This window comes from Lactuca sativa, chromosome 9, assembly GCF_002870075.4.
Source record: "Lactuca sativa cultivar Salinas chromosome 9, Lsat_Salinas_v11, whole genome shotgun sequence".
NCBI classification, from domain to species: Eukaryota; Viridiplantae; Streptophyta; class Magnoliopsida; order Asterales; family Asteraceae; genus Lactuca; species Lactuca sativa.
Window position 1 is genome coordinate 191,487,248 of NC_056631.2, and position 14,310 is coordinate 191,501,557.

Genomic DNA, 14,310 nt, shown 5'->3' on the forward strand with positions numbered 1-14,310 from the left:
GCCCTTTTTGTGGTTATGATCATACAGCCTCTTTGCCAATCTCTTCGCACTGTCAAAAGTTTCAGGGTTCGCAGCTATCACATTCCCTTGAATGGGGGATGTTAGTCCCCAGATGAATCGTTCAATCTTCTTCCCCTCTGATGTGATCATACCCGGGCACAACAGAGATAGTTCGCTGAATCTCGATATGTAAGCATCGATGTTCCCATTCTGCACCGTGAGATTCCATAGTTCCTGCTCCATCTTCTGTATTTCGCCTCGGGGGCAGTACTCAGCCGTCAACATCTCTTTCATCTCTGCCCAGGGAATAGAGTTGGCGACAGGAAGTGTCATAGCTTCCACATGACCATTCCACCAAGTGAGCGCTTGGTCCACAAAAGTGCAGGCCGCGAACTTCACTTTCATCTGCTCGGGGCACTCGCATATCTCGAATACCGACTCTACTTTCTCGATCCATCGCTTTAGGGCGATCACTCCTCCGGTACCGTTGAAAGTTCGGGGTTTAGCGTTCGCAAAATCCTTGTAGGTGCACGTTTTAGTGAGTCCTTGGTTCGTCCCGTTGTTCGAACTTCCGGATCCTTGCCCGTTACCTCCTCCGTTGTTCCCTCGGTGAAGTTGTGCCATAGCTGCCGTGACCGCAGCAGACACGGCTGCCTGGAAAGCAGTGGAGTCAACTTCGGGCGGGGTTGGTTCGGGATTTCCGCGAGTAGCTGGGCGAGGCATCTTTCTGTCATGAAACGGAAAGATGTTGGGTGTACGTGGTTTCTGTGAGGTCGTGGTCCTACTGACTAGGTGTATGGCACGAACTTAAGTACTTCTATCATTTAGCATACAATCATAGATTTGCAACACATAGCAGAACACGTAAAAGTTCACTAATATTATCCTATGCCCCTTCCACTATTGCAAACTAAACAGACGTTCTCTTTTTGGTGATAAAGGGTATAATTTTTAGGTTCCCTGGCTATTCCGATCTCATCAAGACATGTGTTAGTTTTACCTTGGAGAGAATGTAGTTGATCAGGCTACATTCACTCCTTGGTATCACTAAGAACAGTCCCGAGTTAACCGAGATACCAGCATTATGGTGTTTGATTCAGCGTTAGGTCCTTACTCCTAATGCAGGCAAGTGTATTTTATTTATTTGTTTTGTTCAGAGTTATGTTAGTCCTTCTTTTTGGTTTATAGTTGCATATCAATGTATGGCTCGACATGCTAGTTCACTATAAACAAAGCTCTGATACCAACCTGTCACACCCCCGAACCAGACGGCGGAAACGTCCGGGGGCTGTCGTGACTCAATTGAATACCATAACATTGAATATATATGAAACAAAACAACATTCGTCACCATTCATCAACATAGTACAACCAGTAGTGTTTACATGTCATACATTGTTTTAACATTACATTCCCCAAAAATTAATTTGTTCAATTCATACAAAATAAACTGCAACCGTCACTGAGTATGATTTCCCTTGATTCACTGGTTCCCTGAGAATACAAGTATTTTGAAAAACGTCAACATATGAAATGTTGGTGAGTTCATAAGTAGTGTTGGAAATCGAATGTTTGTATTGCTTGAAAAACCACCAGAAAATCCGATATTTTCTGAAAAGAAAAGCTTTGGAAAACGTTTGTGAAGATCCATAGGTATGCTTGTTTGTTTCTATACTTGTAAAAAAAATGTTCATTGAAGATGTATGCATTTCAAATCTGTATGTATTGAAAACCCTAGGAAAACCCGATGTTCTCCTAGTTCCTTGAATTACATGAAGTTACATTGAAACCATTGCATAGCGTATAGTGTCAGTCACAGGCGACGATGGAAGGTTCTCGAGCAGGATTATTTACTACAAACCCGCGTTACACAAACGCCCAGTTTATAGTTATACTAACGAACCCGAAGGCGTCGTCAGTACTAATCGCGTTATCCAATCGCCCTGACTAGGTGTAGTCCCACATCCGAAGAGAAAGAGGTCACGAAGACCCCGGTGACTCCATTAACCGGTTGGGGATATAGTGTACGAGGGGTCCCAGACCCGCCTCGCAAAAAGGCAGACTCCACTGGCGACACTAAAGGACCCTTGGGGACCAGTAGTCTACAGCCATTGAAGGTCCGGTTACGTCGTGTCAGATTGGTAAAACCCAACACTTCGTAAGATAGAGGTCTTCGGGCCTTAAGATCAGGTCATTGGGCTAGCTAGGCTCAACAAGCAAGATTTTACACTTTTGGGGCCCGAAGATGGTGCGTAGACGTCTGTGCACACTCGTATGTATAGTGAATTCCAAATCGTTAGTTGTATGAATCGTAGTGTCGTAGTGTCATAGCGTCGTAGTGTTAGTAGTTTTCGGATTTTATTGGTTCGAGACCGAACCAATTCGTTTAACAACGACTTTTGGTATTGTAGTGTATTGAATTTCGTCGATAGCCGCGATGCCATTATTTAATCAAATTGTGTATAATGAATCAGCCTTGAAATATTTCTGTTTTCAGCCCCTCATTATTTGTAAAATTTACATTTTCAACCCTTCTTATGAAATATTTCCCGGTTTGGTCCTTAAATTATTTTTCTTGACATTTTAACACCAAAAAGTATTGAAATTAATATTTTCCAGCATATTTTTCAAAGAAACAGTTTAAGTCCCTGAAAATGCAGTTTTTCTCGGTTTTAGCCCATCTTTTCGCAATTTTGACAATTTTGGCCCAAAATGGAAAATTTTTGCAACTTTGGTCCCTTTTAAATTTAAAAAGCATTTTAAACCTTTGAAAAGGATTTGGAACACTTATAGTCCGCTGTTTTACAGAAAGTTACAGTTTTGGCCCTCCAAAACAGAAAAATTCGCATAATGGGCCTTATTGGGCCGAAATTTTCATTTTTAGCCCAATAGGCTTGAAATTTATGTTTTTAATCCACCAATTGAATAGAATTCCAGAAATAGTCTTATGAAAACTGTTTTGGCACATTCCAACCATCAGAATCTGTAAAATGTCAATTTGGACCATTAATTTTGTATTTTTCACATTTTTGGCCCAAAATGTGTGTTTTTAGCTTAAAGAAAATTGTTGCTAACCACTTGGCTATTTATCTAGTATCACTTATTATGTAGGAACATGTTTGAAGCTAATATCATAAAACATGAGTTATATCTCGGTTTTGAGGGGTTTAATGGCTAGATCCAACATTAAAACACATATAAGCATACATATAAGCATGGAAATCATACAAGGCATACAAATACATATAGATCTACACTTTCACTTGTATTCCCCCCCACAAAAACTCTTAAAAACAGAAAATAGGGGTATGAATCTCACCTTGAGTGGGTAGTTTCGGTTCTTGAAGAAAAATTGGAAGAAATGAAGTGATTTTTTGGCCCTTGCACTCCTTGATGAACTTTTCGAGATTATGGGGTTTCTAGAGTGTAAGATCACGGTTTTTACATGGATTAGGAAGGGATTTTGATAACAAAAGAATTTAAACCATAGATCTATGCATAATCTTACCTTAGATGATGATTTTCTTGCAAAATCCTCTTGGAAAGTCCCTAAATTTCGAGATTTTTGGAGAGGGGAGGGAAGGAGAGTTCTTTGAGTGTTCTAGAGAAAAAGTTGAGATATTTTGGTGTGTGTGATGATGCTTGGCCGAGAGCAAGAAGGGAGGAGAGAAAGAAGTGACTCTTGAAGTGATACATGCATGGAGGTATGTGATTTGTGCCTAGAAATCCATTAGGTAATAGTGAGGTGGCAACCAAAGTCAACCTCCCTTGGATTTGGGCCTTGGGCCGAGAATATGAAGGGGAAAGAGGAAAAATTTGGGCTTTTGCCCCTAAGCCCAACATTAGAGGTAGTTTAGGGTATTTATTGGACTTATAAAATAAAATTGTGATTTTTGTGCTTTATTAAGCTAGGTTAGGTTTAATTATGGATCAAAACTTGTGTTTTATTTCCTTCTAGGTTCTACCTAGCCCAAAATATTGAAATAAACGAATGTGGGTCCAATTAGAGCCCAATTAGGGTTCTAAGCCCATGATAGTCTAATTGGAAGCTTATTGGTTCATTTGGACCCAATAAGGAAGTTCTAGTCCAAAATAGACTTAATAAGAACTTCTAGGATCTCCAATTGTTTGATGACTATTTATAGTACTTGTATCTTGCATTTGATTAAAGTTTTTGATTCTCATTAACTTGAATGTATAGATTACATAGCTTAAAATTTACAGTTGTGACAATAGTATCATATGCAGATTTCGTTTTTGATCCTTGCCTATTACATACTAAGTATCTTCTTCCATAACCTTCTATTCCTTTCACTATCTTTGTAGATCCTATTCTTGTTTCAAAACCATTTTTCCTAACATATTCTTTATAAAATGCTAAACCATCTTCAAATGTATGAAAAATTTGTCCCTTATAAGGTCTCACATCTACACCTGGGATCCTTATGTTTTTCCACTAATTATTCTCACAATTGGATCACGTATACAATATGATGAAGATTCAACATTCCCTGATGAAGATCCAATATTTTCTGTCATAGAACCATTGTTAATAATTCATAAAACATTGTATATTAAATCATATTTTACAAAAAACAACATTTTTTAATATCAAAATTACCTTCATCATTACTTTCTGAATTTGTTGTTTTATTTTTTCCGCTTTCTGCATCATCAACATGCATTGTATATTCTATATTTGCTGAATGTTGATCCATAACTTGTTTTTGACATACTATTGACATAGAACCTGATATTAACTCGATTCTTATATATATATATATATATATATCATTGTTTATACTCCCTCCGTCCCAATATTATTGTCCACAGATAAAAAACACACAGATTAAGAAAAACATTAATTACCATTCACTTTATATAATAAAATGACAGTTTTGGCCTTTATTTTGCATTTAATGTTCCATTAAATGCTTAGTTTGTTAACTAATAATGAGGGGGTATTTTGGTAAAAATGCTATTTATTTTTGGAAGTGGACTATTATTTTGAGACAAACCAAAAAGGAAAGATAGACTATAATTTTGGGACGGAGGGAGTATTTGATTAGCCTTTTGTATTAGTCAATTTCGATATCACTCATCATATTATCAATAAAAAATTTAAAACAAATGTTTTTTTCTACATTAATTACAATGATCTAAAGTTTTTTATGAATAAAAATTGGATTTTTAATCTAATCATAAAACAGTTCTGTATATGAAGATATGTTGTTATAAATTATGTCTTTTCAATCGTATTGCATTTAACTATCGTCGAATGGGAATTTAAACCGAAGTTTTTACAATATTTAGATTTAATCATGTCAAATTCATACATAATTTCGTTAGAATCGTAACTAAATTGTCGTGTTTTGATACAAAGCATTACAAATCGGCAGTAATCTATAATTTTTGAGTTCGAATATAAGCTAATTTTGTGTTATGTAATTCTAAATTGTAGTTTATCAGTAGGAATCGATGATAATTTCAATTTAACTTGATTTCAAATTCTGAAATAGCTTGAATGATGATCAAAGTAATTTTTTTTCATTTTTTGAAAAATAAATTCATGATTCTTAGTAAAAGATAAGATTTTGATCTGAATGTTACCTGATTCCATATGATTTGTATCGAATATTGAAGATTTTAGTAGAAAGAATCTCGATTTCGTCAGTGTTCTTCGAACTAGGTTGATGATCGAAGGTTAATGACAACCTGAAAGTTAATGATGTCGTCGTCGGAAGTTATAAGGCCCAACACTATGTTGTCCAGCATTAGCAACCCATTTTTTGGACCTAAATATCCTTAATGAGCTTGATTGGCCACGGTTAGTCCTCGCAGTTAGAGATGTCATCATAGTTTCATGTGAAGGGTATAGGGTGATCTCCTGAAATAAAGGTGAATGTTGGAGATGGAAAAGAGTATAAGGATGGAGATTGTGATGGTGACATGATTCAACTTAGGATTTTTATTTCCATTTTCAACTAATTAACATAAATGGTCTGTAAAGTTAGAAAATTGCAAAAGAAATATTAGACAAAAGAGGGACATTTTTGTCATCCTACATCTATTAAACGGAGACATGCCCAGGATAATCATTTTAAGGGACTAAAACTGCCAATCATAAAAACCATGTCATATTTTAGAAACTTGGACTAAACCATGTCAACCACATGGTTCAAAATTGTAATTAACTCGAGATTTACCTAACCATGGCCATTGAAACACCACAAGGAAAAAGGCCATTACCGGCGACAAAAGTCGCCGGTAAAAGTCCCAAAAGTCGCCGGTAATGATAATAGCGGCGACGCGTCGCCGGTAATAAGTCGCCGCTACTGCCTCGTCGCTATTGATCAGCTTGTCGCCGGTAATGATAATAGTCGCCGCTATTAGTATGTCGCCGCTAATGAGTATTGTCGCCGCTAATAATGTTGTCGCCGGGAATGACGTTTGTCGCCGGTAAAAGTGTCGCCGGCAAAAGGGTCGCCGGTAATGAGATCTGTCGCCGGTAAAAGCGTCGCCGGTAATTGTTTTTCAATTTTTTTTTAAAAAAAAATGATTTTCGTTGCCGGTGATAATATCGCAGGTAAAAGTGTCGCCGGTAATAACAATATTCGATTAAATATCAAAACCAATAGTATCGACGCTAATTACAAAACAAACATCCTATTAAATATCAAACATAATAGTGTCAAACAAACATCCAAAATACAATTAAATATCAAAAGTCATACTATCCGAGTAGCTAAACAACAAAATTTTTACAATCTACCAAGTAGCAAAACGAGACAACATATGCAAATAAAACCCATTCTTACATACCCTCATCGTCGTTCCCATCGTTCCCTTGATTATTTTGGGATTGAAAAAACGAATAAAGCTCATCCCTACATGCTGGGTCGGCGAGCATTGCACGAAGATTTTCCAACTACATAATTAATAACAATATATATAAACTTATAAGTTAGATTGTCAAACATAAACAAAAACTATCAAAATACATTGTTATTTTTAAAGTAAGATAGAAAACCAAATTACCAAACTTTTTAGCAAATAATCACCAAACTACCAAATCAACATGCATTTTACGATGCTAAAGTAGATTGCTATTTTACCTGTGATGGTTGTGATGGTGGTTGTGATGGTTGCGAAGGTTGTGGAATCGTCGGGAGACCAGAAGGTTTGCGGCCAATGCCTCTAATGTGGCCACGTCGCTCTCCTAATACTTTCTCGAACGTAGCTCTTTCTTGAGTTGGCGTAAACTCACTTTCACCTTGAGTTTGTTCTAGCAGCTCTTCAACTAACCGATTCTGTAACTCCCAAAAGTGAGTAACAATTAAGTATAAATAAACATTTAAATATATGATAAAATTATAATTAAATACTTACATATTGTTGTTCCGATTCAGCAGTAACAAATACACCATTCTTATCGGTATGAGCTTTGCGAAATGTTTCCACTCTCTTAAGGTTCTGTTTAAGTTTAAAAATTAGATTATATTTTAAATAAATAATTACATGTATCGTACGGTACCTTCTTATAGCAAGTACTGCTATACGAGCTCGAACCCCCACGATTCACAATTGTTTGCTTTTCACGGATTTTTTTGTTCCTTTCTGAAGCAATTTTGTGTTCGTCAGTTTGAAAATACTCAACTGTCTTCTCCCAGTTATCAACAAGCATACCATCCGGAGGATTTGCCAATGCTCTCGGGATATCTTCATACCCTCCGACCATCTTGAAATATTCTTTAGCGTCGGCTTTACGCTCTCGAAAACCTCTTAACAAGGCTGCTTGAAAACTCTCTGTCAATAAAGTAGCTTGTGCATCCTGGTACATTTGATTGAGATCAAACTTTGTCTACAATAAAAAAAAAAAAAGTTAACCAAGAAACAATTATAGTTAAACCTATAAAATATATTTAAATAAACAATTACCGCTAAATGTTGTAATACAGTGTCCTTTATATCAGGGGAAACTCTTTTCCAACTCCATTTGTCGAAAGGGACCATCTGCCACATTGTTTTCCCAACTTCTCGGGAAAACATGTCTCCCGCCTCTCCTACGGGATTAAATGTGATATCCCTATCAAATTGCATGGGTATTGGTTTCCCCTGGTTCTGCAAGATTGCTTTTTCAAGCTTTATATTTTTTGCTTTTCCTCGAGCTTTCCTTCGGGCACGTCCCTCAACTACAAATGTAATTAAAAATTATTAGAAACGACATTTAATTTATGATAATTGAACAAAAATAGTAAATAAAAATTCATGATAAGACTTACCGTCCAGCTCGTGCTGGCCAGGACCTCTACCACCTGGGAAAGGTGGGTCCTCAGCTCCGTCTCCCCCATGTCCACGACCCATGACAGCAGCCATGGTAAACATAAACAACAGCCACACTCTCATCATTTCCTGAAAAATTATAAGATATACAAATACAATTTTTATTATAGATACACATTACATAGAAATAAACATTTAGATAGGAATAAACATTTAGATAGGAATAAACATTTCCATTTAAACTAGAAATCCAAATACAGTTCATATTACAAACACATATTACAAATATATATTACATAAGAACTATTCTAATCAGAATCTTCCTCATATCCTTCAGTGTCTTCTTCGGTATCATAGTCAGAATCGGTGTCATCATAATCAGTATCGCAATCAGAAACATCATTGACTTCTCAATAAAAGCTTTGAGTCCTGCTTGGAACTCGGGATGGTTTCGATATGGATTAGTAGTCCAGCTTTTATCAATAGACATGATGTTGCTGAAACATAATTTTGGGTTTAGAGTTTAGTATACAGAATTAGCATTGTTTTTTTTCAGTCCACATTTTTTTTACATCTAAAATAATACAAAAATTAAGTAATAAAAAAATGAAAAAAATAAATTAAAAACTATATAACTTATTGGTTAATTAATTTGGAGTTACCTTGGGTAAAAACTAGAAGCTTTCTAGTTTTTGTATATAAGTTTTTAAACAATTTTATAGTTTTTTTTTTGTGTTTTTTTTTTCAAATTATAAAAATAATGTATTTTTTTTTTCAATTATAGCATCCTACTTATAAGAAAACCACATACTTTTACATACGTATTATGTTGTTGTGTTGTTTTTTTTACCGTCGAGATTAAAATATATATATAAGTTTTTAAAGAATTTTATAATTATTTTTGTGTTTTTTTTCCAATTATAAGTTAACTATATAACTTATTGGTTAATTAATTTGGAGTTACCTTGGGTAAAAACTAGAAGCTTTCTAGTTTTTGTATATAAGTTTTTAAACAATTTTATAGTTTTTTTTTTGTGTTTTTTTTTTCAAATTATAAAAATAATGTATTTTTTTTTTCAATTATAGCATCCTACTTATAAGAAAACCACATACTTTTACATACGTATTATGTTGTTGTGTTGTTTTTTTTACCGTCGAGATTAAAATATATATATAAGTTTTTAAAGAATTTTATAATTATTTTTGTGTTTTTTTTTCCAATTATAAGTTAACTATATAACTTATTGGTTAATTAATTTGGAGTTAGCTTGGGTAAAAACTAGAAGCTAAGTTTTTAAACAATTTTATATATTTTTTTGTGTTTTTTTTTTCAATTTATAAAAATAATGTATTTTTTTTTCAATTATAGCATCCTACTTATAAGAAAACCACATATTTTTACATACGTATTATGTTGTTGTGTTATTTTTTTTACCGTCGAGATTAAAATGTATATAAGTTGTTAAAGATTTTTATAATTTTTTTTGTGTTTTTTTTTTCCAATTATAAGTTAATTATATAACTTATTGGTTAATTAATTTGGAGTTAGCTTGGGTAAAAACTAGAAGCTTTCTAGTTTTTGTATATAAGTTTTTAAACAATTTTATAGTTTTTTTTTGTGTTTTTTTTTCAATTTATAAAAATAATGTATTTTTTTTTTCAATTATAGCATCCTACTTATAAAAAACCACATACTTTTACATACGTATTATGTTGTTGTGTTGTTTTTTGAACCGTCGAGATTAAAATATATATATAAGTTTTTAAAGAATTTTATAATTATTTTTGTGTTTTTTTTCCAATTATAAGTTAACTATATAACTTATTGGTTAATTAATTTGGAGTTAGCTTTGGTAAAAACTAGAAGCTTTCTAGTTTTTGTATTTAAGTTTTTAAACAATTTTATAGTTTTTTTTTGTGTTTTCTTTTCAATTTATAAAAATAATGTATTTTTTTTTTATTTCAATTATAGCATCCTACTTATACCAAAACCACATAGTTTTACATAATACATAAGAGGGTGAAATTCACATACTTTTACATACATATACCACATATACATCAAATACAAATACACACAAAATAACATCCTATTTAAACCAAATACACATAATTTCACATATATACATAATAACATCCTATTTATACCAAATACAAAAGTTTCACAATCATATATCACATTTACAACAAACATACATACATTCACATACACACAATAACATTCTACTTATAACAAATACATATAACTTCTACTAATATACCACATATACATCAAACACACATACATTGGAATATATATACCAAATTCACATATATTCAAACAAATACAAAATATACAATCCAATTTTCACATATGACAATTATCACATAATTTCACATATAAATACAACTTGAAGCTATACAACTAATTGCAATTAAATAACCACAAACAAAAAATTGAATAACTTGCTTCTAATCCAAAACAATACCACCAAAAACAAAAATATGAACAATTTATTATCATTCAATCACTATATAAAGCTACAAATCAAAATTCATACAAAATAAAAAAGAAATCATAAAAAAAAAACTTACCTTTCTTCAACAAATGGAGGCACCTACAAATTGATCCCAAAGCTTTAACCACTTGCTTGGAACAATGCTTCTAATCCAAAACAACACCACCAAAAATAAAGAACGTGAGCAATTTATTCTCATTCATACAACACAAAAATGAAATCATCAAAATAAACTTACCTTTCTTCAAGAAATTGATCCTAAAGCTTTAACCACACCTAGGGACACTTGCTTGGAACAATGAGGGGAGAAATTTGCTTGAAAGAAGCTGATTGAAGAAGAAAATCGGAAATATGGTGAAGGAACTCGAAGCAAACAGAAAGGGAAATGAAATGGAAGGGTAATCTGCGTGCGTTTTTTTATTTATCTGCGATCATCAATAGCGGCGACACTATTAGCGGCGACGCGAGGATCAATACCGGCGACAATTGTTAATAGCGGCGACAAACTGGAGGGAAGGGTACCGCGTCATTTTTATCAGACAATTAGCGGCGACTTTTTTAGGGTTTTAGCGGCGACATGCGTGTCGCCGGTATTAGGTTAAACCGGATAAGGCACCCCACCCGTTGGATTGGCTATCTCATCGAACGGTTGAGATGCAATGTAGGGGGAAAGTGCGGATTCGGGTGTCAACCCTTTAGCGGCGACACTATTAGCGGCGACTAGTGGCTTTACCGGCGACTCTAGCTAGAGTCGCCGGTAAAGCCATTAGTCGCCGCTAATAGTGTCGCCGCTAAAGGATATATTTCTTGTAGTGAAACTTGATCATTTTTGTAATATGATATTTCTCTTTGGTCTAAAATGGCTAACTCAACTTATTTTATCACAATGGATCAAAATGTTCCGAATCTACCATAAAAATACAAATATTTGATAATCTAATTCGATGTAAAACATCGTCAGATAAAACGATTTTTTCTAGATAGTCAATATTTTTGTAAAGCAGTTAGAGTTATAATAATAAGAAAATCATATATTATTGGAACATTCATACTCAATATTTGGTCTTATGATATGATAAAGAAAACACAAGTAGCACCACATCAACTCTTTCGAGGCTTCTTCCAATTCCTCCCAATAAAGAATCCGCCAACACCCTTTTTGCTCTATAAAAGCTCTTCCATGTTCTTGTTCATCTCTCAGAAATACTCGATTTTGATCTTCAAAAGTTTCAAAAATGGGAAAAGTTATTCACTTTCTTTTTTGCATTTTGATATCCAATTCGATCTTATCTTTAGCTCAAGAAGATTGTAGTTCTTATAACTTCAGAAACAACGAAATCTATGCAACGTGTGTGAGTTTACCTGTTCAAAACTCGAATCTTCACTGGAACTACCACCCGACCAATGGCACCGTGGATGTGGCTTACCGGCACACCGGAGTTTCAACGTCGACGTGGGTGGCTTGGGCTCTAAACTTAAACGGGTCGGGTATGCTTGGAGCTCAAGCTCTTGTTGCTTTACCCAACTCAAACGGATCCGTTCAAGGCTATACATCGGCAGTTACCAGCTACGGCACGGGGCTGCAACAGTCTCCGTTGAACTTCGTCGTGCCGGCTATCAGGGCGGAGAGGTTGAACGGCGATGTTTTGATTCATGCGACTTTGGTTTTGCCTGGTGGGAGAACGAGTTTCAATCAGGTTTGGCAGTCGGGTCCGGTTTCTAACGGAGCTCCGGGTGCTCATCCTTTGGGTTCTGACAATCGAAATTCGTTAGGAACGGTGGATTTCATCACCGGGCAGACTGGTGCCGGCGCCCCCGTTGGTGGTTCACTACTTCACCGGAGAAACGTAAGCTTTTCTTCTTGAGTTCTTTCATATTATATAATACGCACAAGGTACAGGTGATTGATTAAATTATGTTTCGTTAATTTTACAGACGCATGGAGTGTTAAACGCTGTGAGTTGGGGAATACTTATGCCGATGGGAGCCATGGTGGCGCGTTACGTGAAAGTATTCAAGGTCGCTAATCCCGCCTGGTTTTACATTCACATCGCCTGTCAAGCCACTGCCTACGGCGTTGGAGTCGCCGGATGGGGTACCGGACTGAAACTCGGCAGCGACTCCGAGGGTATCAAGTACACTTCTCACCGGAACATCGGGATCACCCTCTTTGTCCTCGGAACTCTACAGGTATTTGCGCTGCTGTTGAGGCCGAAGCCAGATAACAAATACAGGAAGTATTGGAACATCTACCATGGCGGCGTTGGGTACACCGTCATCACTCTCGCAATCATCAACGTCTTTAAAGGACTAGATATTTTGGATCCGGAGAAGAAATGGAAGCATGCTTACATTGGTGTTCTTATATCTCTAGGCGCCATTGCAGTCATTTTGGAAGCTTTTACGTGGTTCATTGTTTTGAACAGGAAGAAGGAGGAGAAGCAGGTGAACGGCGCTCATGGAGCCAATGGTTACGGTCGCAGCCATGAGCAGGCGGCGTAAGGCAGTGGAGGGCGGAGGATCTTCATGAGACCTGGTTGTTGCTTCCTTTTTTCGGTCGTAGTCATAGTTCGTGTTTATACATTTATTTTTGTCGAGGTTTATTATTGTTGGTTTGATGAAATTTATATTCTTTTTTCTCATGGTTCTAATTTTTTTAATGAAAAATTATATTAAATTATATTTGACCGCATTTCATGACATGATTTAGAAGGTGGAAAAAGAATTAGTACGTAGCATAATGAAAGTATTCATTGATTGATTCAACAACTACCTATAAAACGCAATTCAAACAGAGAACATTTAACAAAGTAACTATTTGACCAACTAACTGTATAACCAAACTCTAACAACCTAAAGTTAAATTAGAAAAATGTCGTCGAGGTTCTTTTTTATTCTGTTAAGTATCTAGTTGATTACCAACCCCCCCCCCCCCCCCCCCCCCCCCCCACACACACACACACACACACACAAACACACACCTGAAGCCGGATGATATTGCAAAATTCCAAGCATGGAAATTGTTCTTTGATGATTTGGTCCACTCAAAATCTTTGTAAAGACATCAACTAATTGTTCTTCTGTTTTTACATGAGACAAAGAGATAAGACCATGATGAACCTTTTCATGAACAATATGGCAGTCTAACTCAATATTTTTCATGCGTTCATGGAACACAAAGTTGGTAGCAATGTAGATAGCTGCAAAGTTGTCAAATTTAAGTGGAATCGGTTTTATATTTGTGACTTGAAATTCATTTAGTAAATAACTGATCCAATCTAATTTAGTTGTCACCCTCCACATGGATCTATACTCAGCCTTAGTTGAACATAAAGAGATAGCTAACTGCTTCTTCAATTTCCAAGAAATTGGACTGCCCCAAACAAGATGAAATGACCACTAACATATCAGCTTGTTAAAGGACATACAGACCAACCAGAATCACAAAGATTTCAGTATGATAATTCTGATATGAGTTCTTCAAGTAGCCCAGAAGAGGTAAGGTTTGTAACATCCCATTTTCAAAACA

At 35.3% G+C, this 14,310-nt stretch overlaps 1 protein-coding gene across 1 annotated transcript; it reads left to right on the forward strand.

The window, feature by feature from the left end:
- Positions 1-11,927: 11,927 nt before the first annotated feature.
- LOC111895888 (cytochrome b561 and DOMON domain-containing protein At5g35735) lies at positions 11,928-13,463 on the forward strand. Its single transcript, XM_023891937.3, has 2 exons — positions 11,928-12,628; positions 12,717-13,463. Exons 1-2 carry the CDS (start codon positions 12,017-12,019, stop codon positions 13,281-13,283), a joined length of 1,179 nt encoding a protein of 392 aa, XP_023747705.1. The 5' UTR covers positions 11,928-12,016; the 3' UTR covers positions 13,284-13,463.
- The last annotated feature ends 847 nt before the right edge of the window (positions 13,464-14,310 follow it).

Bases quoted from the DNA above. Each gene is read 5' to 3' on its own strand.
- LOC111895888 (XM_023891937.3), top strand. From the start codon at position 12,017: ATGGGAAAAGTTATTCACTTTCTTTTTTGCATTTTGATATCCAATTCG. The intron at 12,629-12,716 runs GTAAGCTTTTCT...TTAATTTTACAG, and splicing joins CACTACTTCACCGGAGAAAC to ACGCATGGAGTGTTAAACGC.